This window comes from Emiliania huxleyi, assembly GCF_000372725.1.
Source record: "Emiliania huxleyi CCMP1516 unplaced genomic scaffold EMIHUscaffold_4, whole genome shotgun sequence".
Classification (NCBI taxonomy): domain Eukaryota; phylum Haptophyta; order Isochrysidales; family Noelaerhabdaceae; genus Emiliania; species Emiliania huxleyi.
Window position 1 is genome coordinate 196,528 of NW_005198966.1, and position 25,145 is coordinate 221,672.

Sequence of the window (25,145 nt, forward strand, 5' to 3'; positions counted from 1 at the left end):
TCTTGTCTGCCGCACTGAGAGAATAGCAGAGAGGCAGGGTGGAGTGCTTCTTCAGGTACACCTTGCTGATGATCTGGTAGTTGCTGGTCCAGCGGAAGGCCTCCCCATCGTTGTCGCTCGTCAGCTTGTAGTACTTGCACGCTCTGTTCTGGTAGCGCGGGCCGTCTGGGGGGGTCCCGTCACCCTTCGGAGCTCGGCGAAGCATTACCGAGTGTTGACTGCGGCCGTCCCCTTGTCTTTGCACCTGTCTCTTGAGCACTTGCGCACCGGATAGGGTCGATTCCACCTGGTACGGGACCCCTCGATTGCACCTGATGCTACAGAGGGCCCCAGAGCAAACGTGGGAGCCCATCGCAAAAGGGGCGGAAAGCTCGCGACGATATGTGTCCGCTCCCGCCCGGGCGGAGTGCCAAGAGACAAACAGGCAAGGTGCCAAGAGACAAACAACAGCACAACAACACAGACAGGCGACCCTCTATAAATTCTATGGAAAGCCCCCAAAAGAAAACAATACGTGGACAGCGCCGACAATCATGCCGTTGGCACAGAGGGGGACAGCCGCCTTTGGCCGCATGCTGCGTTGGCTACTGCTGCTCTTCGTCGCCGACACCAACGCGTTCTCGACGCTACCACCGCCGACGAGCAAGATCCCGAACCCTTGCTATCCGCCCGGCGCGCCGGTCGACCCGAGCCCGGACTGCAAGGCACGTCGTCCCGACTCCTGAGCATGAGAGTCGGACGCCGGCCAAGTCATTCGGCAAACTCCCCGTAGGTTGGAAACCAGATTTACAAAGGCTACACGTCCGCAAACTGCGAATATGACAACGGCTCGCCGAAAAATCTCCCATTCGACGAGGTCGCAACCGGCAACTTCAGCCAGTGCCTGATGCTCGCCAAACAGGCGTGGCTTCTGTCTCTCTCACGTGTCTCTCTTGTTAGACCCAAAGGTCGGCGCTTCGACCAACTAGGCCACCTTTTGCGCAAAAGGTGGCCTAGTTGGTCGAAGCGCCGACCTTTAGGTCTAACATCTCTCACGGAGCCGTCTGACCTGCCTCACATGACGCACGCCGTGTCAGGTTGTCGACCTGAGCTTCGTTTGTTTGCAGCAGTCCTGTGAGGTGGGCATCTCGGGAGGCTACCACGCCGCCCGTCCAAGCGCCTTCTACACCGGCTCCCTGAAGTATCTTGAGCCATTCTACTCCGCCACCAAGCATGGAGGATGGACCGGAACAGTGAAGGATGCGAAGGAGGAGCTCGAGAAGACAGGCCATCAGGAATGCTCCAAGACCAGCCACCGCAGGCTCGACTCCTCAGTCTTCGAGGAACTTGCTGAGCTCGACGACTTCAAGGCGATGCAGTCTGGAGCGGCCGGTACTGACCCCGTCCCTCCCTCCCCCGGCTACGCGTTTCTGAACTGCTGGGCAACTGCCTACTTCACCGTTCTCCTCGATACGTGGCTCGGCGACGAAACAACGATCGTCGTCTTCGATGACTACGTCAAAAACACAAGCGTCGAATGGCGGGACGCAGCAATGGCTGGGCGCGTCGACAACGGCGCCGCTGGCAGCCCGGCCGTCGTGGTTGACTGTGGCAGCAGCGGCTCGCGTCCAACCATCTTCAACACGACAGCGGGCGCCTGGCCGATCGCCATCGATGTCGACGATGCCATCTTGTCGAAGAAGACGCCGGGCATCTCCACGCAGGCCACGACCTGCAACAGGACGCTCAAGGCTTGCTATGAGGACTACTTCAAAGACATGATCCCCCAGCTCAAATCCGAGCTCCCGAAGTTGTTCCCCGGATCTGACGTTTACGACGTCCCCATCTACCTGCTCGCAACGGCCACTGGCGTTGTGATCCCTCTCCACGTACCCACCCCCCCAACACTTTAGCGCGCCACGTTTTTGCCGAGTAGGCCGGCATGCGCCTCAAGAATGACACCGAGGACGAGCAAATCTGGGACGCGGTGAAAGCGGTTTGGGCCGACAATGGCATGCGGCTCAAGGAAGCAATGACGATTCCTGGCGATACTGAGGGCATCTACGGTCAGTTAACCTTGTAATGGACCTCACACCACACGCCTCCCACCGCCCTTCCCACACATCTCTCCTCGTCCGTTCCGTTCTCCTCGCAGGCTGGCAGGCGTTGAATTACGCTCTTTCCTCGGGCGCGAACGACACGGCAGGCTGGATCGACATCGGAGGGGCGAGCACCCAGATCACGTATGTTGCAACACATCCGCGCGTGCTTGAGCACGGCTACCCCAATACCCCTCTGAACCCAAGCGCCATCCCCGCAAAGCCAATGAAGCAGCTCTTCTCGCGGTCGTACATGCGCCACGGGCAGGACCAGGCGCGATGGATGATGCACTTGATGCTGAAGGCGGCCGACCCTTTTGGTGCTGGGCAGAGCGGGGGTGTCACAGGTGGATCGGATCGTGGGGTGGCGCGCAAGAACCCCCATATCCATATCGTCGGCGGGGTGGCGCTGCCCCCATAGCGTGGGTGGTCCATATCGTCGGCGGGGGTGGCGCTGCCATATCCATAGCGCGCAAGAACGAGGCCCCCCTCGTCCGAAGAGATGTGCAGGTTGATGCTTGGAGAATCCTCCCATCTCTCCCATCTCTCCCATCTCCACATCATTCTTCTCAGGTCATACTGACTGGGTTTCTCGCATGAAGTGTACCTGTGTTAGTGCCAGTGCGCGCCAGTCCGTGCCCGTGTCGTGCGAGGGAGCTTTGTTCTTTATGTTGTAAAATTCTTCTGACTTCTCGCAATCGTGTCACTGATCAAACGGTCTGCCTGGTCGAAATAGGGGCACACACAAGTCACAACAGTCTCTCTCACAACACACAAGCAAGTAAGTTCTAAGTAAGCAAGTGCGCTGAATGAAGGAATGAACCACACACCACAAATACGTCAATAAAAAGAATTTTAAAACCGCCGGCTCGCGCTTAATCACCACTGACAGGTTAGGCCTAGCGGGCCCTTGATTTTACACCTCAGTGCGCAGCATTTTTCGAGCAAATTCCTCCTTTGGAGCTACTTGAGCCTTGAGACTGGTCAGATTCTCCAAGACATTGGACTTTCAGCCACGATGTTACCTTTCGAAATCGGCTCTCTGGCGGCTACTTCTAGCCCACGAACTGCTGGGTGGTGCCCACCACATGCTGGGGGGCTGGGGGGGGGCTCCCTGGAAGCGATGTCCCTGGATGCTCGTACTCGCTTAGTGTGGGTAAACCATAAAAGTAGGTTTGAATTCGTCCACGTAAGGCTTGGTGAGTGGTTGGGGTGGCCTCAGGCATCCCCAAGGGAGCCTCTGCGGTGCCACATAAGCAGCTTAGTGATTGTTGAGACTTTAAAGTGTATTCGTTTGAAGAAACGCAAACAGGACAGACGCTACTATGCTCTATGGTCACCAGTAAACCATAATTCGACTTTGAGGGATCATATCTCAAAAGGCTGGGTGAGAGCATAGCATTATTGTTGTATATTAGGCCGCATAAGGTCAAACTCGACCCCACAAGCATCAAGAACCCGATGCTCCCGCTCGACTGTGCCGGCACACTGCCTCCTCGCGCACGCTGCTAGCAGGCCGTTGCGGCCCGTGGTGCACCAGAGAGAGAGGTCGACACGTTGCCCCCGCCGGCGAGTCCGCGCGGCGCAGGCCGGCCAGAAGGTGTGTGGTGGCGGCACCGTGGCAGGATTGCGGAGAAGAGCTCGCCGAACGCGAGCAGCAGATGGCCAAAGTGTGCCAGCGCGAGAGCCTCGCGAGCGGGCGCAGAAGGAGCTCGCCGTGACACGATGCCGGGCGGTGGTGGTGCTCTGGCGGCTGTGCACAGTGGGTAAGGTCAGGCTGCAGCAGGGCAGCACGATGGTAGTGCCCTGCTGCAGCCTGGCCTGACATGCACAGGGCGAACAGAGACACTACTATCGTCCGGCGCTCGTCGTCGAATCTGGGCCAACTTCGACCGCCGCCACAGCTCGCCACGAGCACGCAGCGACAAAATGTTGACTGTACGGAAGTTGAGGCTGGTCGAGAGGAAAAGGCTGCCGTGCGAGCCGGCAGCAGGCTGGCTCGTCGTGGACTGCGGCCGGGACTTTTATGGGTTTCTCTGTTGGTGAACCTTCTTTTTTTTTTACCCAAAAGCTAGGCTACACAACGCCCTCTATGTTGGGTCAAGGCGGGAGCTAGGCTACACAACGCCCTCTATTGAACCTTCTTTGCTAGACCGAACGTGCACGCTACTATGGTTTACCCACATTAAGCGAGTAGGAACCGTTCGTCCTTTGTCCGAGCAAACGCGCGCCCGATCACCCCGTTGAGCACGTGTGCAGGGTATCCGAGCGCAATGCAGCTGGCGAGATTGGCTGCCGTTCTCTTGAGCGCCCTCTTCATGCTCTGCTCGGCCGACAAGCACAAACCTGCGTCTGACGAGAAGCCCCATGTTCCCCACCGCAAGCCCCAAACCTACGGATTTTGGCGCCAGAACACCGGCTCCGTCCAGTACCGTGCGACACAAACGAGGGACGTTGACTACGACCCTGGTGACGACGTGATCCCACTCCTGACGGCGCTACGCGCGGCCCATGAGCGACGAAGAGAACCACCCATCATCGACCGACGCGACGAGGTTTTGGGAGCGCACGACCGGCAAGCCCGTTACAATGGGAGCGTAGCAGCTCAGCTCCGCACAAACCACAATCTGTGGGATGTGCAGTGGCACAAGGTGATTCCCTACCCGCCCGCGAGATACACGCCCTTTGAGATGATGGGCGTCGGAGAGATGATGGGCGTCGGCTTCTGGGGCAACATGTTCCTTATCCGGCCAAACGCCACACAGCACCAGGCGCTCTGGCCGTCCGCGCACCACCGGCGCTTCTCGCTCTCGCGAGGGTGGGAGAACCGCGGGCTGCATGTCTGGCCCACGCCGGGCGCCGCGCCGCTCTGCACCACTTTCGTTGACTTCTTCGATCACGCCTCCGCGCTGTGGATGTACCGGTGCGAAAAGTTTCACATTGTGTCGTGGCTGTGGTCGTCTGCGGCATGCGACCAAGGCTGGCTCTTCTGGGCATTCAACCTGACCGGGCACTCCACCTTTCGCGACCTGCGCGGCTACGGAGCCGATGAGCAGAGGTGCATGCACAGTGCCGACCGATACGTGCACTACGCGGGAATCAACAAGCCGTGGCTGCTAAACCCGAACGCTCGAAAGGGCAACATCGACACGAGGTCTTGGTGGGTGCTCCTCGAGTCGCTGGCCAAGCGCGAGGGGAAGCACCTCATCGACCAGAAGTGCCCTGGGCTGTCGGGGCATTGAATCTGCGAGTGGACTTATGGTGTACTTCATGTATTCCGGTCAACCGACTCTTTGACCTTTGTCGAATTTTCCCCAAAGTTTAAAAGTAAGGCCAAAAAAGAATTAGCCTCAAACGCTCAAGTACACCATCCGGATAGTGTACTTTGGGGAAAATTCGACAGCAGGATAGCACTAGCATATGCGCCTAGTGCGCACTGGGCCCACATTGACAGATGTGACCCGCCCACTCGAGTGCGGCGCCCAGATGCTAGTGCTTGAGAGGACACCACAAACGCGGCACGGCCCGTTTTGGATGTCTGCGGAGATTCTGTCTTAGCACACACAGTGAGTCATTCGGAGTCATTCGATGGCCAGAGTGCGATTGTGTGTGTGCGGGAGTTGGTTTGTTGGGAGGGAGGGGCAGGCTGCTCACCCACGTGCACCGGGCCAGTGCTTGCACTTTGAATGCCGTGGGGCTCCTGCCCGTGTCCGGGTGTGGAGATGCGAGGGTCGCCCCCCCTTGCCCCACCACTTGTGTGTGTGGAGAAATTTACCTTACCTTACCTTACCTCGTGTGTGGGTGTTCGCCGCCTATATGCTCAATCCTGCGGCAAGACGGACATGTTTTGACAATCAAAATCTACCTCAAAATTTGCGGCCGCCCCTCGAAATTTGCTGATCAAAATTTGCGGTGGCCCGGATCGAAACCTGTACTGGCCAATGGACGCCCGTGTACGTCCCTTGGTGTTCCTCTCGCCGTCCGCCAGCGAGACACGCTCTGTTGCTGGCGGCCGCAGTTTTCTGTGACCCACCCACCTCTCCCTTGTGTTTTGTCTGGGGAGGGGCTTTCTCCTGCGGAGTCGTGCGTGCGCAGGGCTCCTCTTTGCTTTCTTCTACTCCCCCCTACTCTATCACATCTCGTTCCCGTCCTAAAGCCGTACCAGAGAAGTGTGCCTGTCTGTGTGTGTTGAGTCCGTCCGTGGCTCGGAGGGAGGCTTCAAGAGGGAAGGAGCGGGGCAACTGGGAATGTCAGAGCCCCTGAGTTGTGAAGAGAGGGGAGGATTTTGCGCTGTCAGAACGCTGTCAGAACGCTGTCAGAACGCTGTCAGAACGCTGTCAGAACGGCGAGGTCTCTGTCAGAACAGGTGCGGGAGCTCCACATCTGTCTAGATTCATCGCAGGCGAGCCGCGTGGAGTAGCCCCGCCGCGCCACGTTCTGCCGCGCCACGTTCTGCCCGAAGCTGCTGCGCGAAGCTGCATGGGCCGCGAGGAAGGACGCGAAGAAGGGGAGGACGATGTGCAGCAGGTGAAAGTTGGGCGCGCGCTCGTCGCCCGTGCGGACACGAAGGATCACGTTCACGCATGCCGACGCGCAAGCGCAGTATCCCACTGCGAGTAGCTTGCGGGTCGGAGGGAGGGCAGAGGGTGGCAGAGCTCCGAAAGCGGCGCCGGTCGCTGTAGCCATCGTGATTACGCAACGCCCAATGCCTGCGAGCTTGTCGAGGTCACGGGCCATCGCTTCCGGCGAGCGGACAAGGACTCTGACAAGACGCAGAGTCGGGGCGCACACGAGAACCAGGGTCATCGCGCGCGCAAGAAAGCGAGGCGAGGCATGTGCCAGGTTGGCGAGGGCCAGCAATCCAAAGCCCGCGGCAGCGAGCAGGCCGGAGGGGTTGGTGGTGTCGAGCTCGGCGAGACGAGCGGCGAACATCACCGCGAGGGCGAGCGACAGCTGGACCGGCTTGTACTGTGCCACGTCCAGACGCAGTGGGATGCGCATGGCCGGCGGCGAAGGCGGCATGGAGGGCGGCGGCACGCTTGCCCCCGGAGTCGGGCGCTTCTGCAGCAGCGGCGGTGTCGCGGAGCCAGAGAGAAGCAAATCGTCGAAGGGGCTGCCGCAGTGGGGCGTCGCCCCTTCTGGGGGTGGCGGCGCCGGGGCGGGAGCGAGCGGCGCCGGCGTGGGAGCGAGTGCGCGCCGCATCTCGTCGATGACCACCTTCATCGGCCACGACAGCGCCGCATGCCCTCCCGCCACCGCTCCATCCCCTCCTTCCGCCGCACAGTCACTCGGCAGACGCGGCGGTGCGAGAGGACGCGCCGGCACACCAATCGCTCTCGCCGCCCACGGGTGCGCGCTCCCCAGCAGCTCCCCGCGCGCGCTCGTGAGCTCCCGGAGGATGGCCACTTTGTGCGCGAGGAGCGCATCCTCTGCCGCGAGCGGCGGGAGGACGCACTGCGTCAGAGGGTAGCCTGCAGGGAGGCCTGCGAGGAGCGGCTGCGCGGGAAAGGGCTCGCTCGGGCCGCCGCGCTCAAGGTCCAAGAGCGGCGGCGCCGAGTTGGCCGGCTGGACGGACATGTTCATGCACTTGCGCGAGCGGCAAATCTTCTTTCGGAGGCCCTTCCCACCAAACTCGACCTTTTCGAGGCACTCCCTGCAATGGCCACAGTTCTGCTTGAGCAAGCAGGCCGCGCACGCCAGCGCGCCCTGCGATTACTGGTAGTCGAGGCTGAGCGCTTGACCATCTCGCCGGCTTCGCCTTCGTGCAGCAAGCGTGCAGTCGGACCCCCGGGGGTACATTGAGCGGTTCGTCCGCGTCGCGCACTCGTCCTAGACTCGTCCCTGCCTGCGGCGAGGAAATGACTCACACCTAGTGGATCCATCCATGGTGAAATACCACCAGTTTCGTACCTCAGATAATTCATACTCTCAGCGGCAGAGAGTCTGCTGTGGACAGCTGACAGGGGTCAGGGCGCCTTAGAATTGTTTCGTTGAGAAGACGGTCATCATTTTTTGAAGACGCTGTGTTGCACTGAGTTGCACTGGGACAGGGTCGATCCGCTTGGTTCGGGGCTTCGGGCCCCCTCGATTGTCCCGCCCTCCCTCGCTGGTGTCAGTGTGTACTTCTACTTGGGCCGCCGCTCACAATTGTGGTTTACATTGTTCATGGACGGTCACTTTGCGCGTCACTGGCGGGGGCGGTGCGTCCCGAGCTGGGCAGCTAGGTGGACGATCGGTTGCGTCATAACCCACTCCACGGGCACGCTGTCGGCCGGCCTCACCCCGTGAACACGTAGCCTCCCGTTTCTGCTGCGTACCACTCAATGGGCGTCTTGCTCGCCAGCCCGTCCCACGCCGGCCAGCCGCCCCGCCTGTCCAGCGCGCACGCCTCGCAGGCGCAGCCCGCCTCGTGCACGCGCTTAATCTTGCCCGCGAAGCGAGGCATCCCGCAGTTGTTGAGGCCGGGGTACTCGTAGGTCAGGATGGTGCCTAGAAGAGAAAGCTGCGCAGGCGAACAAGAGGCAACAGTGTGACGGGGTACTCGTAGTCAGGGTGGTGCCGGTCGGCAGCCTGCGGCTGTGGGCCGAGATGTCGAAGAGCGAGCCTGTTCGCAGCTGGACGTGTGTGAAGAGACGCTGTTCACAGCAGCCCCTGGGTTAGCGGCGTCGAAGAGCGAGCCGTATTCGACGGTCGAGACGACGACGCTGTCCTTGCCCGGCACCTGGGCTCACCGACAGCAATAACTAAGGTCCCATAGATGTCGCGCACCATGCCTCAGGCATCTGCCCTCGCGCCTGTCCGATCACCTTGCACACGCCCGAGTAGAACCGCTTCACCTTGAGCAGCCCCTCCTGCCTGCCGGGCCGGAAGCTCGGCCTAAACAAAGAAACACGCGCAGTAAAACAAAACGCCCGCAAGCAGCAATGGGCCGGCAATCCCAGCCTCGAGTCCCGCAGGATTAGGCCCTCGCCGCCGAGAGCCTCTGCGCGCGTCAGCAGCCTCCCCACCGCCGCCGCATCCTCGCACGGCACCGCCGAGACCACCTACACGCGCGCCGCCGGAAAATCTCGGGCAATCTCCGGCTGACCTCGGGCGATCTCCGAACGATCTCGACCTCGGGTGATCGGGCGATGTTCGGCTGGTCTCCGGGTGCATCTCCGGGCAATCTCCGGCAATCTCGGGGCGATCTCGAGGCGATCTCCAAAGCCCCCGCCTGCACGCGCGCCGTCGGGAAGCCGGCAAGCGCGCGCCGCGCCGCATCGAGCCGCTCCAGCAGCCCGCCGGCGGCAGAGGGCGCGTCGAAGACCTTGAAGGCGATGCTCTCCCAGTGGCCCCGCATGAAGGCGCCGCACTCGTCCCACCTGTTCACAGCGGAAGGTGTGAAGAGACGCCGTTCACACCATCGGCACGGGTGCCCACCCCCCTCGTCTCACCGCCCTCGCCCCGCCCACAGCTCGCCGTCGAGCCGCAAGCCGCACCTGTTCACAGCTGCAGGTGTGAAGAGACGCCGTTCACAGCTCGCCGTCGAGCCGCAAGCCGCACCCGAGCAGCGCGTCTCGCATCTCCGCGTTGCTGCACTTCCACGTGCGCACGCCGCCCTTGGTGCGGAAGCCGCACTCGCCGCCGATGTCTGGCTCCCACATGGCGCGGATGCCGTCGTACTTTTCCATCGCGACGTACCCCTGCAGGTCGATATCCCGCCGCTCCGGCTTCCAGTACCCCCTCCACGCATCCTTGGCCGCCTCGGCAAAGACGTCTCCGCCGCCGCGCTCCTGCGGGCCCGCGTTCTTCCACGAGCTCTCCTAGCGACCTCGAGCAATCTCGAGTAATCTCGGGGGTTCTCGAGTCATCTCGGGCGATCTCGGGTACTCTCGGGTACTCTCGGGTACTCTGGGGTACTCTGGGGGGACTCTCAGTGAGCACACCTTCGCGTCGGGCACGCGGCGAGGGATGGGGCGCGAGGCTGCGGGCTCGAGCGATGCGGCTGCGACGACGACGCACGAGCCGCTGTCGAGATGCACCTGTTCACAGCTGCAGGTGTGAAGAGACGCCGTTCACACTCACAGAGCCGCTGCCGGCCTCCGCAACGCCTTGAAGCTGCCGTCGGCCGCGCCGTCCTCGGCGGCCACGCCCAGCGCGCCCCCCCAGACCGGGTGCGCGTCTGTGGCGACGCGCACGCGCATTCCGCCGAGGAGGGCGTCGCCACCCACCACGTCGGCGGCAAAGGGCTGGCAGACGCCCCAGCGAGGAGGACCGGAGGAGGTCGCGCCATCCCCGGCGGCGGCGGCGGGTGGGGCAGCCGCAGCTGCGGCCGACGAGCCTCCTCCTCCTCCACCACCTCCTCCTCCGCCCCCGCCCCCCCTCCTGCCGCCGATGCCGCCGCCGCCGCCGCCGCCGCCGCCGCCGCCCCTCCCTCCTGGCTGGGGCTGGGACCCGCCGGCCGAAGAGGCGGGGGAGTCGGGCTCGCGGGCTAGCGCCATGGCGTCGGGGTGCTGGTGCCTAGGGAACAAAGAAAGGGTCCGGCACGGCTTCCTTTTAGGCGGCGCCACGCGGGTCGTGGTGGTGGTGCTTGCGCAGCACGTCCGTCCTCGCCCCGTCGGCAGAGAGGATCTTGGAGCACTGCCCGACCCACTCCTGCGCGACGAGATGTGGGGAGATATGGGGAGATGTGGGGAGATATGGGGAGATATGGGGAGGTGTGGGGAGGTGTGGGACCCGCTCCTGCGTGACGAGCCGCGGCCACTTGTCCTTCGGCAGGGTGGCCAGGAAGACCAGATCCTTAGCGCGGCGGGTCGACTCGAGGGAAACGTGCGTCGCCTAATCAGTTGATTAACCCATCTCCAGCTACTTCGGTCAACGGCGGCGGGTCGACTCGAGTGCAGCGTGCGATCGCCTCGTGCACTCCGCCCACCACCGCCCCGCCGCCGCGCCGCACCACCTCCTCCTGCACCTGCTTGCGCAGCCGCGTCGCCACGAGGAGCCGCACGCCGCGGAAGATGGTCTGCCTCGTGCGCGGCTCCTCTGAGCACCACTCCGCCTCCTCCGCCTCCGCCTCCGCCTCCGCCTCCGCCTCCGCCTCCGCCCCCCCCACCCCCGCCCCCGTCCGCTCCCCCCCCCGCGGCTGCGCCCGCCTCTCCGCCCGCCCCGCTGCCGCGGCTGAGTGCGCGGCGGGCGGAGGCGCGGCGATGGCGCAGAGCCCTCCCTGCCCCGGCCCACACGCGCGCTCAAAGGCGGCCACATTGCCCGCATCCGACCCCTTCGGCTCGAGGATGGCAAAGGCAACCTGCGCGAACGCGCCGCGGAACTCGCCCGAGGCGAGCGCCGCGGCGAAGAGGGGCGCCACCTTGTTCACGGCTGGAGGTGAAAAGAGAGATCGCTCACACACCGCGCACCGCGGCGAAGGGGGGGAGGGGGCGAGGTGTCAGGGAGAGAGTCTAAGGGGTGGCCTACCCGATGGCGGTCCGCCCTCCACCCACCTCCCCGCGCGGAGCCGCTCCGGGGCGACCCGAGCGCCCTGCGACCAAACTGCGTCCCTACGATCTTTCAACAGCAGAGAGCAGGGCGGCGCCACCTTGTCGGGCGGGTTGCCAAACGCGCCGCAACCAAAGGCGCCGAGCACGAGGCCATCGCACCTACGTTAGTTGATTACAATCTGAATTGAGACTGCCCCTCAGTTCCTCTCCGAGCTCGAGGCCGTCCGCTCCTCTGCTCTCTCGCCGCGTGCAGCACGGCCCGCAGCCGCGCGCGCACCGTCGCCTCCCACGCCTCCGAGCCCGCGACCAGACTCGAGCGGCCTCGCCCGCCGCGGAGGTTTGGCATCGCCGCAGAGACGACGTCGACGAGGAGGGGCGGGTGCCTGCGCGGGAGAGGTGGGGAGGTGTGGGGAGAGGTAGGGAGAGGTGGGGAGAGGTGGGGAGAGGTGGGGAGAGGTGGGGAGGTGTGGGGAGGGGTGGGGAGGGGTGGGGAGAGGTGGGGTGATGTGGGGAGAGATGGGGTGATGTGGGGAGATGTGGGGAGATATGGCGGGGTGGGGGCCGCCTGCGCGGTGCATACGCCGACAGGAGGGCGGGAGGACGGTCTTGTGCAGAGTCTCCACAGCACCGCGTAAGTACGAGGGCTGCAAATACAGTGAATACCGCTGAGAGGTGGGGAGCGGGCACAGCAGAGGGCGTGTCCTCAAGAGCGCGGGCTGGACTACAAGACTACGTACACTGCTTGCTTCTAGATCGGGTGCTCGAGCGCGTACGATCCGGCAGAGCGGCAGAGCAACGTCTGCGTGTAGAAGGCGACACGCTCCCCCATCGGGTATCGCAGCCGCAGCAGCGACGAGTGCAGCCGCGGCATCAGCCGGCACAAGTCCTCCTCCTACGAACTAACGGTGAACGAACGAATCAACAATGAACCAAGTAGGTTCGGTACCGGCACAAGTCCTCCTCCTGCGCGCGCGCGCCCGTCAGGTAGCCTCCGCCGGCGTGGTGCGCCTATGAGACCGCGCGACTCGCCACTCCCACTCCCTCTCTCACGAGCCAGCCTCCCTCCGCCCCTCTGCTGCATTCGCAAAGTTGAGCGCGGCGACGCGCCCCGCCCCGACCCGCGCAGTCATCAGCCGCAGCGCCGTCGCCGTGTCCACGCGAGCCACGCACACTCTCGTCGAGCCGTGCCGCGGCGGGAGCGGCCGCCTGTTCACAGCTCGAGGTGTGAACAGCGCCTCCTCACGGGCCGTTTCATCATGCGGCGGCGGCAAGTCCGCCCTGCGCTTGCGGGCGCGGCGATCGCGCGGTTGACGGCGCCTCGCGGCAGCGCCAAGCTGTGCTCCTGGCCGGCGGCGTCGGTGTACCGCCCCGCCTCGACGAGCCGGCCTGTTCACAGCCTTCTTTTCCTCGGTGGAGGGCGTCACGTGTTTTTTCCCCAACCGCCTCGACGAGTCGGCCGTTCTCGGCGGCGATTCGAGCGAGCTGCGCCTTGTCCCGCAACCGTCAACAGACAAGTAACTATTGGCTAAATGCCCTATTCACCCTCCATGAGGAACCCTCCTCAACACTCGTAGCTGCGTCAGCTACTCCACCACTAACTCTCGCTGCGCCTTGTCCCGCACAGCAGCGCCGCGGACTGCCGCCTCCTCCAGCTCGCGCCGCAGCACGCCGTCCCACACGAAAGCATGCGCCGCCCTCGCCGACGAAGCCTCGCCCCCGCCACAACCCCCGCCGCAGCCCCCGCCGCAGCCGCCGCCGTCACCCCTGCCGCCACCGCCACCACCGCCGCCGTCGTTAGCGGAGGAGGCGCCGGCGCAGCCGTGGTAGCAGGGCACCAAAGCGCCGCCGCTGCGGCTCTGAGACGGCGGGGAAGCGAGGCCCTAAGAAAACGAAACACAAGAGACTGCTGTGAAGAGGGTCTCCGTGGTGCGCTGGGGAGCAGGCGCCGTGTCGCGCCTATGAATGAGAAAAGAAACATGCGTGCCAAAGAGTCAAAGTGGTGCGCTGGGGAGCAGGCGCCGTGTCGCGCCTCCGGGCCGCCGCCGCCGCCGCCGGCCGTGGGGCACACCACTAAGGCCCTGGCCGCCGCCGACGGTGCCTCCGAGGCAACAGCCGCCGCGGCAGCACCCTCCGCCTCCGCCGCTTCCCCTGCCGCTTCCTCCGCCGCAGCCGCCAGACGGCTGCCTCCTCCGCTGCTGCCACCTAGCTGCGGCTGTTGCTGTTGCGGCTGCGGCTGCGGCGGCTGCTGCTGCTGCAACGGCTGCTGCTGCAGTGGTTGCTGCGGCGGCGGCGGCTGCTGCTGCTCTGCCCCGGCCGCCGGCTCGAACCGGTACACGAGCAGCCCGCAAGAATGCTCCCGGCCTCTGCTCTCCGCCTACGCACTCGCTCGATCAATGAGAGCGATGGACCGAGCAGCGAGATGCACCCCGCCCGCTCCTCACCGCCGCCGCCGCCCCCTCCTCCATCCGCCACCACTCGCCTCCTCCTTCCTCGGCGTCCGCGTCCGCGGCGGCGCGCCCCTGCTGCAGCAGCCGGCGGGCGAGCAGCTTGACGAACCGACTTTTAGGCGGGTGGATGCCTGATGAAATGTTTAATGGTCATTAGACTGTCAACGGCGGCGGGTTGGCTTGGGCGGGTGGATGCCTGATGAAGTGTTTGATTACTCCTTCCATTAGTCAGTCAACGGCGGCGGGTTGGCTTGGGCGGGCGGATGCCTGATGAAGTGTGTAATGGTCAGCAGACTGTCAACGGCGGCGGGTTGGCTTGGGCGGGCGGATGCCTGATGCAGTGTTTGATTACTCCTTCCATTAGTCAGTCAAAGGCGGCGGGGTGGCTTGGGCGGGCGGACGCCGATGCGGGGCCTGGCGCCACCGGAGCACCGCTGCACCGCGTCGCCCTTCCGCCACGGAGGCGCCACCGCCCTCGCCGCCGGCCACCTGGTTCATAGATGCGAACGCCTCGGTCCGTCGAGTTCACCTCACTCGGGCCACAGCCCTCGCCGCCGCCCCACCACTCCATCAGGTCGACCTCCTGCGGCTCGCCTGTTCACACCCCAGAGCTGTGAGGAGAGGCTCCCGCTCACCACTCGATCAGGTCGACCTCCTGCGGCTCGCCTGTTCACACCCCAGAGCTGTGAAGAGAGGCTCCCGCTCACCACTCGATCACGCCCCCCCGGCACACCCGGCCGCGCGCGCGCTAAAGAGCGTCCTCCGCCGCTCGCCTCGGCGAGCCCCTCCCATGCCTCCGCCGCGAAGGCGCGAAGTGTCTTTGCGCCGCTGCTGTTGCACATGCCGACGCCCAAGTCCACACACCCCTCCAGCGAGGCGGGCGGCACGCTCAGCCCGGTCTCCTAAGACACGAAACACTCGGACGCGTACAAGAAGGCGCGGATCTCAGGGCACGGCACACCGACTCCCCGTCTCCTCGGCAAACTCGCGTACAGCCGCCGCCAGCTCGCTGCCGTCGCTCGCCTGCTGGCCGAGATTGGCCGAGATCAGCGCCCAGATTGGCCGAGATTGGCCAGCTCGCCGCGCCCCCCCTCGCATGGATGTGCCCTTCGGCAAATCTCGGCAACTCTCGGCAACTCTCGGCTGCCTCTCGGCGCCTCTCGGCGCCTCTCGGCGCCTCTCGGCTCATCTCGGCCTCCTCTCGGCTCATCTCGGCGCAACTCGGCGCATCTCGGCGCATCTCGGCGCATCTCGGCCTCCTCTCGGCGCATCTCTGCTCCTCTCGCCTCGAGGTGTCCCTTGGGGAAGCCCCAGAGCCCGCTCTGTGCGCCGTACCAGTCGGCATCTCCCCTCCCCGCCGGCACCGCTGTGCGCACCACGAGCACTTGCAGCCGCGACAGCGGCGGCGGCGGCGGCGGCGGCTGCGTCTGCAGTGGCGGCGGCTGCCGCTGCGGCGGCGGCGGCGGCTGCGGTGGCGGCGGCTGTGCTGGCGGCGGCGCACGGCTGGCAATCTGCTGTTTGGGCTCGGCCTCCGCCTCTGCGCCTCCCGCCGGCTCGGCAGCGGCCGCAGCGCGACCGCCGTCGGCGGGGAGAGGCACCAGCCACGCCTATGAATTATCAAGCAAGCCCTTTAAAATGAAGACGCCGCCGTCGGTTGTGGAAGAGGGTCGTCATGCCATCTTCTTGGCGGCGGCGGCGGCAGAGCCACCTCCGCGCGTCTCCTGGCCGCTGTCGTCGAAGCGGAGAGTCCAACCGCACCACCCGCGGACGTGCTCGTCCGCCAGCGCCGCGCGCGCCTCCTCCGCGTTCCGCCAGGACGCAAACAGCAGCGGCGCGTCCGCCGCCTCACCGGGAAGAGAAAACGGTGCGTTGCCCTGGTCTGGCTCAACACGGACCGCAACGTCGCGCGCTAGTTGGCGGCCGTTGAGGTAGGTCCGATTCGTCGCCGAGAGGTGCGTGGCGTAGACGGCGCCGGCCGCGTCTCGCTCGAGCCGGATGTGCTGCCTCGAGAGATGCGGATTGCACGGCGCAGTGACATCACCCTCGCGGCCGATGACTACCGTCGGACTGCAGAGCGGGACGGGAGCTCCGCACAGCGGGTTGTGAGGCACGAGAACACCCCACGGATCGTTCTGCTCGCGGTCGCGCTTCGGCATTGAGTGCACCGGCGAGAGGCAAGCGATCAACCAGCAGGGGGGCCCCAGAAAAAAATTATTTTTGTCTTCGTTCTCGCGCTCCTCGCTCGGCCGGGCGGCGGCAGGAGTGGTGCGGAGGCGTCGCCGCCGCGCGTGCGCGTGCGCGGGGCGGCGCTGGAGCCCACCTGCTGGCGCTGCCACGGCGCGACGCCCGGGGCCGAACGCAGAGCCAGAGAGACTTGTGGCGAGGCCCAAGGGCTTCCAAAAACCGAGCATCTCGGATCGTTCTTTTTCATGCAATTTCTCTAATCGAGCACTTACTTCGTGTTTCCTTTCTCATTGTAACCGCTGCAGCTGCGCAGACCTCAAAACACAGAAGAGGTCCCCCGACTAAACCGCGAATGAAGAGAGGCTCTCTCTCCTAAAAAAGGTATCGCACCCCATCGCGAGGATGACCTCGGCTTCAAGCTCGACAAAATATGGTCATCCTCGCATCCAAGTTGAAGACACGAGAGAGGTCCTCACGAATACTGAGGACCTCGTCTACGAGGACCCCTCGTGTCTGATGAGGACCTCTGTGTTTGTGAGGACCTCTCTCCCGCCGACTCCCCACGGCGTAGCGGCCCAACCATCCTGCTCCATCCGCTGCCCTTTTGCGCTCAGACCGAGCGGGGGTACCAATCGCGACTCCCTCCCTCTCTCTCTCTTGCTCCTCCATAGAACTCCGTCCACCCCAGCTACTGGAGTCGAGTCAGCTGCATAGCTCCTTATAGTTATACCGCCAAGTTCTTGTGTTGTGCGAGCGCTCCGCCGTTTGCACGTTAACGAGTTGTAACATCGTGTTAAAGCCTACGCGACTTGCGGCCGCGACCGAGGGCGGCGAGGCAACGACCGTCAACAGAAAAAGAAAAATTAACTTCTACCGCCACCAAACGAAGAAGGACACAAAGCTGAACAGAAAAGGAGGACCTACCTCAAGCCGGCCGGATCTCCTGCACACAATTACATGTGCTTTCTCTAGTTCAACACTTACTTCGTATCTCATTCTAACCGCTGCAGCTGCACACAGACCTCCATGTGAGGTCCTCACGACTAAACCGCAAATGAACGAGAGGCTCCTCTCCCTAAAAAAAGGTATTGCACCCCCATCGCGAGGATGAGCTCGGCCTCAAGCTCGACAAAATATGGTGCGTCCTCACATCGAGAGAGAGGTCCTCACGCATACTGAGGACCTCTGTCGGATGAGGACCTCTGTCGGATGAGCAGGACCTCTGACTGTGTTTGTGAGGACCTCTCTCCCGCCGACTCCCCACGGCGTAGCGGCCCAACCATCCTGCTTCATCCGCCGCGCCTTTGCGCTCAGACCGAGCGGGGGTACCAATCGCGACTCCCTCCCTCTCTCTCTTGCTCCTCCATAGAACCGTCCACCCTCCGGCCACTGGAGTCGAGTAAGCTGCATAGCCCCCTATTTAAATAAGGAGCTGTTAATATCGACACTGGAGGGTCAGAACTTGACGTTTTGTGTTGTGCGACGGCCGTGTTGATATCGACGTTGTAACGTCATGTTAAAGCCTTCTTTTGCTAAGCCTGTATGATAGCTGTATGTGGATTTTGTCAGGATATTGTGCAAGCGCTCGTTTGTTTTTGAACTAGATGAAGGAATGGCACAGCAATCGAAGGGATGGAGTTGGAGAGGTCCAGAACCTTAACGATGTACGGCTCTACCTTCTCTGGGGAAAGTTATTTAGGACCACCCCCCTACCGCCGCCCAGTACGTGCTCCGCAGCTGAGCCCACGCACCCCACAGCAGCTCAGGGACACAATTAGCTCGCATACGAGTGCTGGTACGCACAGCTCGACGCGTACTCGAATGCTGCCACTGTCATTCTAGCCGGCGAGCGGCGGCGTCACAGCGTCGACTCTCGCATCGCGATGAGGCGCACTGCTTGCCCAGACGCGCGCCTTGGCGCGCTCCTGTGGTGCAGGAGGAAGGCCAGCGGTCGTGCTGCGCAGGCCCGGCCGTCTGGCTGAAGGGAGCAGCAGCTGGCGCTCAACAGCAACGCTGTCGAGCAGCGCAGCCACACCACACTCCCGCCAAGCACCGTGTCATTCCCGCCAAGATTTGGCGCCAAAATGGCACTTTAGTGTCCACCTAGCCACGTGGTCGCGGCCTGAAGCTCCAAGCTTCTGGGAGTGAGGTCCCACATCACAGGGCTCCATTTGGCTCAGTTGAGGCACCGTCCAATCGTTCGCCGATGTCCGAAACCGGGGTGCTCCTAAATAACTTTCCCAGGAGAAGGTACCTAGGTAGAGCTCTACGAGAATTCTCTCAGGCCAGCCTCGCACAGTTACAATCCATCACTTACTTCGCATATCAGTATAGTCTGCACATCCCGAGGAGCGAGATACTCTGACCGAGGTCAAAGGCCGAGAAGTCGAGGAGCTTTAGCGTGGCTGCAGGAGCCACGTCTACCTCTCAGTCTACCCTTAGATTGAGCACTGTCTGTAGTGGCTGGGAGGTCAGGGCAAATACACACAATGGTGAAGGAGAAGAGGTCCTCACGACAAGAGAGAGGTCCTCACGCACACGAGGACTATGAGGACCTCTGTCTGGTGAGGACCTCTGTGTTTGTGAGGACCTCTCTCCCGCACCGGCTGCCCACGGCGTATAGCGGCCCAACTCTACCCTGCGCGGGCCATCCGCTGCGCCATTGCGCTCAGACCGAGGGAGCGGGGGTACTAATCGCGACTCCCTCTCCCTCTCTCTCTTACTCCTGTCCACTGGAGTCGAGTCAGCTGCATAGCCCTAATATAGGAGCTGTTGAGGGTCAGAACTTGATGTCTTGCACAAAGTGCAGGTAGTGACAAGCCACTTCCTATCTCTCTCCGCAGTTTCTCACCAATTCTCGCAGCGACCTTCATGCCACCTCGCGTTCTTCCCACTCTCGTCGTTCTCTCTCCTGCTGTGTCTTCCCCTGACTCATCGCTCTCCTCGGCCTCGTTCTGAGACGCCGCTGTCGTCTGCCGATCTCTTGCTCTCGCTGCTTCTCTCGCCTTTCTGCGTAACTCCGCTCTCCTCTCCGCGTATTTTGGTCCCTCGAGTTTATCGAGCATTCCTCGCGCAAGGACCACATTTCTGCGATGTCAAATTCTTTTCTGGATCGTGAAAGGGTGAGCCTTTTGTTGTGAAATTCTTTTCTGGCTGTCAAACACATTTGTTTCTGGCCGCGAACAACGGCACCATGCCTCCGCGCAAGAGCGGTAACAAGTCTCCCGCGTCGTCGTCGGGCGTCACCACCCGGCGTCGCAGCAAAGCGGCGGCGGACGCGGCGGCTGCGGCTGCCGCCGGTCCCAAGTCGGCACCCGCAGCGCCTCGTGTCCGCACCAGGGCAGGCCGACAGCCGGCGTCTCCGCCGCCGCCGGAGGTCCGCGCTGCTGCCGACGCGCCTGCCTCGGCGGAGGCGGTGGAGGCGGCTCGGGAGGCCGCTCCGCCACCCGCCGGCACGTCCGCCTCCGCCACCGCCAAGCGGCCGTGCCTCCGCCGCTCGCTGCTCGCCCTCCTCGCTGGAGCGCTGATTTGCGGCTGCCTCGTCGGGTGTGCTGCGGCCGCCGACGGCGGCGCGTCGGCGGCGGTCTCGCCGGGCGCAGCACAGCAGGCGCTGCCGCAGCTGCGCAGCGCTGCCGCTGCCGTCGCCGTAGCCCTTCGCCGGACGGCCGCCGGTGCACTACCGCTGGAGAAAGCAGCGAGGCGAGACGAGAGGCGGGCAGTCTTTTCACAGCATCGGGGTGTGAAGCAGGCGTGGCGCAGCTGGCGGCGAGGCTGGCCGCGCAGCTCGTCCCGCTCGCCCCCGCCATCGCGCTGGGAGCGGCGGCGGTAGCCGCGAGAGGCCTTGAGCGGGCGGGCATAGCGGCCAAACCTCGAGGCCAGCCGAGATTTGGCGAGATCAGGCGAGATTGGCCGCGAGAGTAGGCGGGGTCGCCGCCTCAGCTGACATGGACTGCCGGCCTGGCCCTGCTGGCCCTCGCCATGGCCCTGGCCCATCGGGCCGGCGGCGGCGGCGGCGGCGGCGGCGGCGGCGGCGGCGGCGGCGGCGGCGGCGGCGGCGGCGGCGGCGGCGGCGGCGGCGGCGGAGGAGGAGTTTTAGAGATGCGGCAATCCTTGCAGTGCCGACTAATCAACAGCATTCCGCTGTCTTCCGTGTTCGCTGTGCTCGGCGGCCTGACTACGCGGCACTATCTCCCCACATCTCCCACATATCTCCCCATATCTCCCCATATCTCGTGCTCTGCCGCCTCCGTACCCCCACACCCTGACGCTGGTGTAGTCACACCGCAGGGCCAGGAGGGGCGGCGGTGGTGCCTCCTCTCGACGGCGCGTTGGTTGGCAGACTACTTGGAGAAGGGTCGGCGTCGGCGGCCGCCGTCAGAAAGCCTAGAAGCGAAACACGCGCTCTTGTCTTCCAGCCAGCGCTCGAGAAGACACGCACTCCGCTGCGTTCAGCTGTATGCACCGTATTCGTATGCGCTGTATTCCGCTGCACTTCGCTGTACTCCGCTGTCTCTGCAGCCCTCGTGTCCACGCGGTGCCCTGAGAGCTCTGCGCGAGACCGTGTTCACACCCCAAATGAATTCAGCACGTGCGCATGCACGCGTAGGTGCGGGACTGGGCGGATGCCTGGCGCGCTGGCGCCGCCGACCCTCGCAGCTTCGCGGCCTCCAGGCTGATTCTGCTCTCCGACTCGCTACTGCGGACTCTGTGAACGGCGTCTCTTCACACCTCTCTGCTGTGAATAGGCTGGTTCTGCTCTCCGACCCGCAAGGCGGCGGTGCGGCTGTGCGGCTGCTGCCATGTCCAGGACACGCCCATGACATGTCCGAGACGTGTCCTGCAGGCGGCGCGGCGGCGCAGCTCCTTCGCTCCCTCCGGAGCCTCGCCTCGAGAGGAGGTGCGCGCGAGGCCACGGCGAGATATGAGGAGATATGGGGAGATAGGGGAGATAGGGGAGATATGGGAGATATGGGAGGTGCGCGCGAGGCCACGGCGAGATATGGGGAGATATGGGGAGATATGGGAGGTGCGCGCGAGGCCACGGCGAGTGCGCCAAAGGCAAGAAGTGCGGGCGGCACCGCGATTTCTTTTTGTAGGCGTGCTCGAGATGACCGTCGAGGATTGCACCGCCGCCGCCGCCGCCGCCGACGCCGCCGCCGGCGACGGTGGCCCTTGCCAGCAGAGGCTGGAGAGGCACTTGGCGGCGGCGACGGCGGCCCGCGCTCCCTCGCTGGTGTTGCTGCGCGGTGCGGAGCGGTGCGACGGTGACAGTTGCTTCGACGCGGCGCTGGGGATACTGGAGAGGCGCGAGATTGCGCGAGACTGCCCGAGATTGCCCGAGATTGCCCGAGATTGCCCGAGATCGTTTGGGATACTGGAGACCGAAGCAAGCGGGTAAGGCCCCGGATCGCTACTGACTGACTCCTTGAATACAACCAAACCACCAGGTTCGTCGCCCGAGCGAGCGAACACTTAGCCGTTGGTTTGACGACATAATCGATGCGGAGAACCAACCACCAGGTTCGTCGACCCGAACGAGCGGCAGCCTGTGCTGACCAAGGAAGGCGCTGTCCGCGCGGCGCTGGCGGCGATCGTGGTCGAGAGTATTCGAGATTGCCCGAGATTACCCGAGATTGCCCGAGAGTGCCCGAGATTACCCGAGATTGCCCGAGAGTGCCCGAGAGTGCCCGAGAGTGCCCGAGAGAGTGCCCGAGATGGCCGCGGCCCTTTCCTCTCGCCAGCGGAGGTGGTCGCTCCTCCTCTTCACAGTCAACCGCTGTGAACAGGTCGTCGCGGCGCCGCTCTCCGCCGAACGCTGCGCGTCGCTGCGCCTGATGGCGTCAAGAGAGCTGCGGCTGCAGGCGAGATGCAGCCGAGAGGCAGCCGAGAGGCAGCCGAGAAGCAGCCGAGAGGCAGCCGAGAGGCAGCCGAGAGGCAGCCGAGAGGCAGCCGAGCTGGGGTCGAGCTACAGCCGAGATGCAGCAGCCGTCATTTGACCGAGGTTTCGCCGAGATGAGGCCGAGCCTCCAGGGCACTCCACCTCCATTCACAGCCATCCATCCACAGACTTGCCCGACGCCCGCACGCTGCCGCACTTTCTTCCCACAAGAGGGGCCCGATGCACAGGCGGCGGCCGAGCTGGAGGCGATGTGGCCGTCGTCTCGCTTCTCGTACGGCGCGACTCCTCTCTCCGCCGCGCGAGCAGGACGCTCGGCGCCTTCCACGAACCCTCCCGGAACTTTCCCCACAGGAGTGCGCGTGGCGAAGCGGGCGCTCATCAACAGGTTGGGAGGCAGCGCGGCGGTGGCGTGCGGGTGAGGGGCTTCCGCGATGTGGGGCCGAGTTCGGAGTTGTTTGGAGGCAGTGCATTGAGTGATCATGATGATCTTCGCCTGTGTCTATCAAGATCAAACATTGTATTGGGGGGGGGAGGGGGGGGGGGGGGGGTCGTCACCTGACACGCAAAACGAACGATGCCGTAAGGAAAAGAGGTTGAATACTTGAAAAAGCCTTCGGCCCGCACGACGATCGCACCTCTGACCTCACTGACCGGCCGACGGCGACGGCGCGTGTATAAAGTTGAAATTTTCATCGCGATCCGAGATCCCTGTCGCCGTCGGCGGCCGCCGACGGCCTCTGGCTCCCTCTCAGCATGTGCATGTGCATGTGCCGCTTGAGGAGCTTGTAGTTGTACTTGAAAGCCCGGCGCTCTCGCCGCGCGATGACTGCATTGCCATTGGCGACCGTTCCCCCATATCCCGCATCCGCCCTGGCAGCGCGGCCAGCGCCCCAACACCCGCCCGCAACAGAATTATAAAATATCTTGGTCATAGGGTGGGCAGCAACCCTCGTCGTTCTCTCCCTTGTCACTTCCTCCTCTGTCGCGTTGTTCTCTTCTGCCTCGTCCTGCGACGCCGCCACCTGCCGGTCCCTTGTTCTCGCGGCTTCTTTCGCCTGTGTGCTGTGAGAGAGAGCTGGGTGTTTAAAAGTGCTCGTCTTTTCTCCTGTTCTATAAAGAACCTACATTCTTTTTCGGCAAGCAAGGCCTCGAGCTGCCCGCCACCTCGGAGCTGCTCAGCCTGCTCCCCGGCCAGAGTGAGCGCCGCGGGGTGAACGGCAGTCAACCCGGAGCGCGTCCTCTTGAGTGTGCGCGCGCGTGCGCGCGCGCGCACGCCGGCCTTCTTATTTCCGTCGCGCGAAGAAATGAGGCTCCTCCGCACCGGCGAGGCGTTTCAGACCCACGGCATGTACTCGCTCTCCGCCGCCTCCTCCGACTCGATTGAGATTGACTGCGACGGCGGCCGCGGCCTCGCAGGGCACGTCTGGGGCGCGGGCGCCGCGCTGGCCGCCCTGCTCCTCTCGCCCGAAGGCCGACGCCGCTTCCTCGCCGACCGCCCTGACGTCGTGGAGCTCGGATCGGGCACGGGCGTCGCCGGCCTTGCCGCGGCAGCCGCTGGCGCTTCGTCAGTCCTCCTGACCGACCTCCCGCCGGCGGTGCCCGCGCTCGCCGCCACCGCCGCGCGCAACGCGCACGTGCTCGAGGGCTGCCACGTCGCGGCGGCGCCGCTGGCGTGGGCGGACGCCTCCGAGGTGGCGCACGCCCTCGCCCCGTCGGGGTGCGACTTGATTCTCGCGGCGGACGTGCTGTACTCGCCCGACGCGGCGGAGCAGGAGGCGCTGCGCGGTGCGATGCTCGCGCTGGCGGCGCCGCGCGGCGCGCTGGTGCTGCACGCGTACGAGGAGCGGTGGGACTACGTGCACGAGCCGTGGCGGCGCTCGCTGGCCGGCAGCGGGCTGCGGCTGCAGAGCGAGGAGGAGCTGCAGGTGCCGACGACCGGCGCCGACGGAGCGCCGACGCTGTTCAGCGCGCCGTCCGAGCTCGGATCGGTTGAGCGGCGGAGGCTCGTGCTGGAGCTCCTGCGCGTGGACGACGGCGAGGAGGCGCCGGGTGGGTGAGTGTATACATGTGGTTGTGCAGAAGATCTCGAGCAAGAACTTATTTCATCTTGTTTTGGCGAGTATGGTGTATGCTCCGGTCGTGTCACGATTTTCGGTCACCGAAAGGAAGGGGGGAAAAGACGTGAAGAAGAATGCAACTTTTTGCAACGAAGAATGCCTGTTCACATAGCCTGTTCACGTAAACGCACAACCCCGGGCCCCGAAATCGCACAGTGATGACAGTGACATGCAACACGGGGTCCCAGGGAAGGCCAGCAAAAACCTTAGCCTGTTCACACCTCAAGCCGACAGTGCCCGGTGGGTGTCTCAAAATCAAGAGGCACCACTTGCCCCCTGGCCTCGCGCGCATTCTCGGCTCACCAACGATGATAGTCCCCGCGCTCGTCGTCCTCGCCGCCTTGAGCCCACACCACGCGCCTCCGCCCGCAGCTCGATCGCCGCCTGTGTCCCGACCGCCGCTCCCGGTCGGTGCATCCTCTGCCGCGGCCGCCGTTGCCGACTGCTCTGGCCGGTCTGGTTTGTTCTCTTCAGTGCACGGCAGGCACATCAGCGGCACGGAGAGCCGGCCGCTGCGGCGCGCGAGCTCCGTCATCGTCGAGGCCGTGCAGCCGGCGGGAGCAGGCTTCAGTGTGCGCTACCGCGAGGCGGCCGGCGGAGAGCTGCAGCGGGCGGGCCGGAAGTCCTTCCTCCGCGAGCACCCCGAGCACTCCGCGAGGGTGGAGCAGATGGTGGCGGAGTGCGGCCGCGGCGGCCGACGCGGCGTGAGCGCCCCGGCTCTCATGCGCCAGGCGCTGGAGCTGCGTGGCATCTGTGCTTTGTGACGCTTGAGAGCGAACTTTCTGGACGGCCTTCTCGGCTCCTTCCCACATAGGCGCTGGACGAGGCCACGGCGCGGCTGAGCAAGCACGACCAGCTGTCCCTCGCCGACCCCGGCCTCGGGGGCGCCGTCGAGGAGTACTACGACGAGTACACCGAGGCGCTGCGCCAGGCGCCGCGGGACACAA

At 64.3% G+C, this 25,145-nt stretch overlaps 6 protein-coding genes across 6 annotated transcripts in view; 3 read left to right on the forward strand and 3 right to left on the reverse strand.

Moving 5' to 3' along the window:
• Positions 1-533: 533 nt before the first annotated feature.
• EMIHUDRAFT_195956 (nucleoside diphosphatase-like protein) lies at positions 534-2,499 on the forward strand (the record flags this gene model as incomplete). The annotated part of the gene is made up of 5 exons (XM_005770333.1): positions 534-680; positions 773-934; positions 1,077-1,853; positions 1,916-2,045; positions 2,135-2,499. 5 exons carry the CDS (start codon positions 534-536, stop codon positions 2,497-2,499), a joined length of 1,581 nt encoding a protein of 526 aa, XP_005770390.1.
• Positions 2,500-6,404: 3,905 nt separating this feature from the next.
• On the reverse strand, positions 6,405-7,964 carry EMIHUDRAFT_195958 (hypothetical protein; the record flags this gene model as incomplete). Its single annotated transcript, XM_005770334.1, has 2 exons — positions 6,405-7,731; positions 7,948-7,964. 2 exons carry the CDS (start codon positions 7,962-7,964, stop codon positions 6,405-6,407), a joined length of 1,344 nt encoding a protein of 447 aa, XP_005770391.1.
• Positions 7,965-8,355: 391 nt separating this feature from the next.
• EMIHUDRAFT_195959 (hypothetical protein) lies at positions 8,356-10,261 on the reverse strand (the record flags this gene model as incomplete). Its single annotated transcript, XM_005770335.1, has 7 exons — positions 8,356-8,567; positions 8,620-8,648; positions 8,847-9,121; positions 9,298-9,439; positions 9,621-9,880; positions 10,004-10,085; positions 10,143-10,261. 7 exons carry the CDS (start codon positions 10,259-10,261, stop codon positions 8,356-8,358), a joined length of 1,119 nt encoding a protein of 372 aa, XP_005770392.1.
• A 352-nt stretch (positions 10,262-10,613) lies between these two features.
• EMIHUDRAFT_195960 (hypothetical protein) lies at positions 10,614-12,422 on the reverse strand (the record flags this gene model as incomplete). The annotated part of the gene is made up of 6 exons (XM_005770336.1): positions 10,614-10,712; positions 10,794-10,856; positions 10,927-11,083; positions 11,297-11,421; positions 11,650-11,710; positions 12,325-12,422. The coding sequence occupies 6 exons, from the start codon at positions 12,420-12,422 to the stop codon at positions 10,614-10,616; spliced, it is 603 nt and encodes a 200-aa protein (XP_005770393.1).
• A 10,800-nt stretch (positions 12,423-23,222) lies between these two features.
• EMIHUDRAFT_432233 (hypothetical protein) lies at positions 23,223-24,281 on the forward strand. Its single transcript, XM_005770337.1, has one exon. The coding sequence runs from the start codon at positions 23,386-23,388 to the stop codon at positions 24,136-24,138; it is 753 nt and encodes a 250-aa protein (XP_005770394.1). The 5' UTR covers positions 23,223-23,385; the 3' UTR covers positions 24,139-24,281.
• A 225-nt stretch (positions 24,282-24,506) lies between these two features.
• EMIHUDRAFT_195964 (hypothetical protein) overlaps positions 24,507-25,145 on the forward strand; it is a gene marked incomplete at both ends in the record, with an annotated part of 2,293 nt that continues 1,654 nt past the window's right edge. Inside the window, 2 exons of the mRNA XM_005770338.1 lie at positions 24,507-24,869; positions 25,013-25,087. Of these exons, the coding sequence (XP_005770395.1) occupies positions 24,507-24,869; positions 25,013-25,087 (438 nt within the window). The remainder of the gene's footprint in view (positions 24,870-25,012; positions 25,088-25,145) is intronic.

Bases quoted from the DNA above. Each gene is read 5' to 3' on its own strand.
- EMIHUDRAFT_432233 (XM_005770337.1), top strand. From the start codon at position 23,386: ATGAGGCTCCTCCGCACCGGCGAGGCGTTTCAGACCCACGGCATGTAC.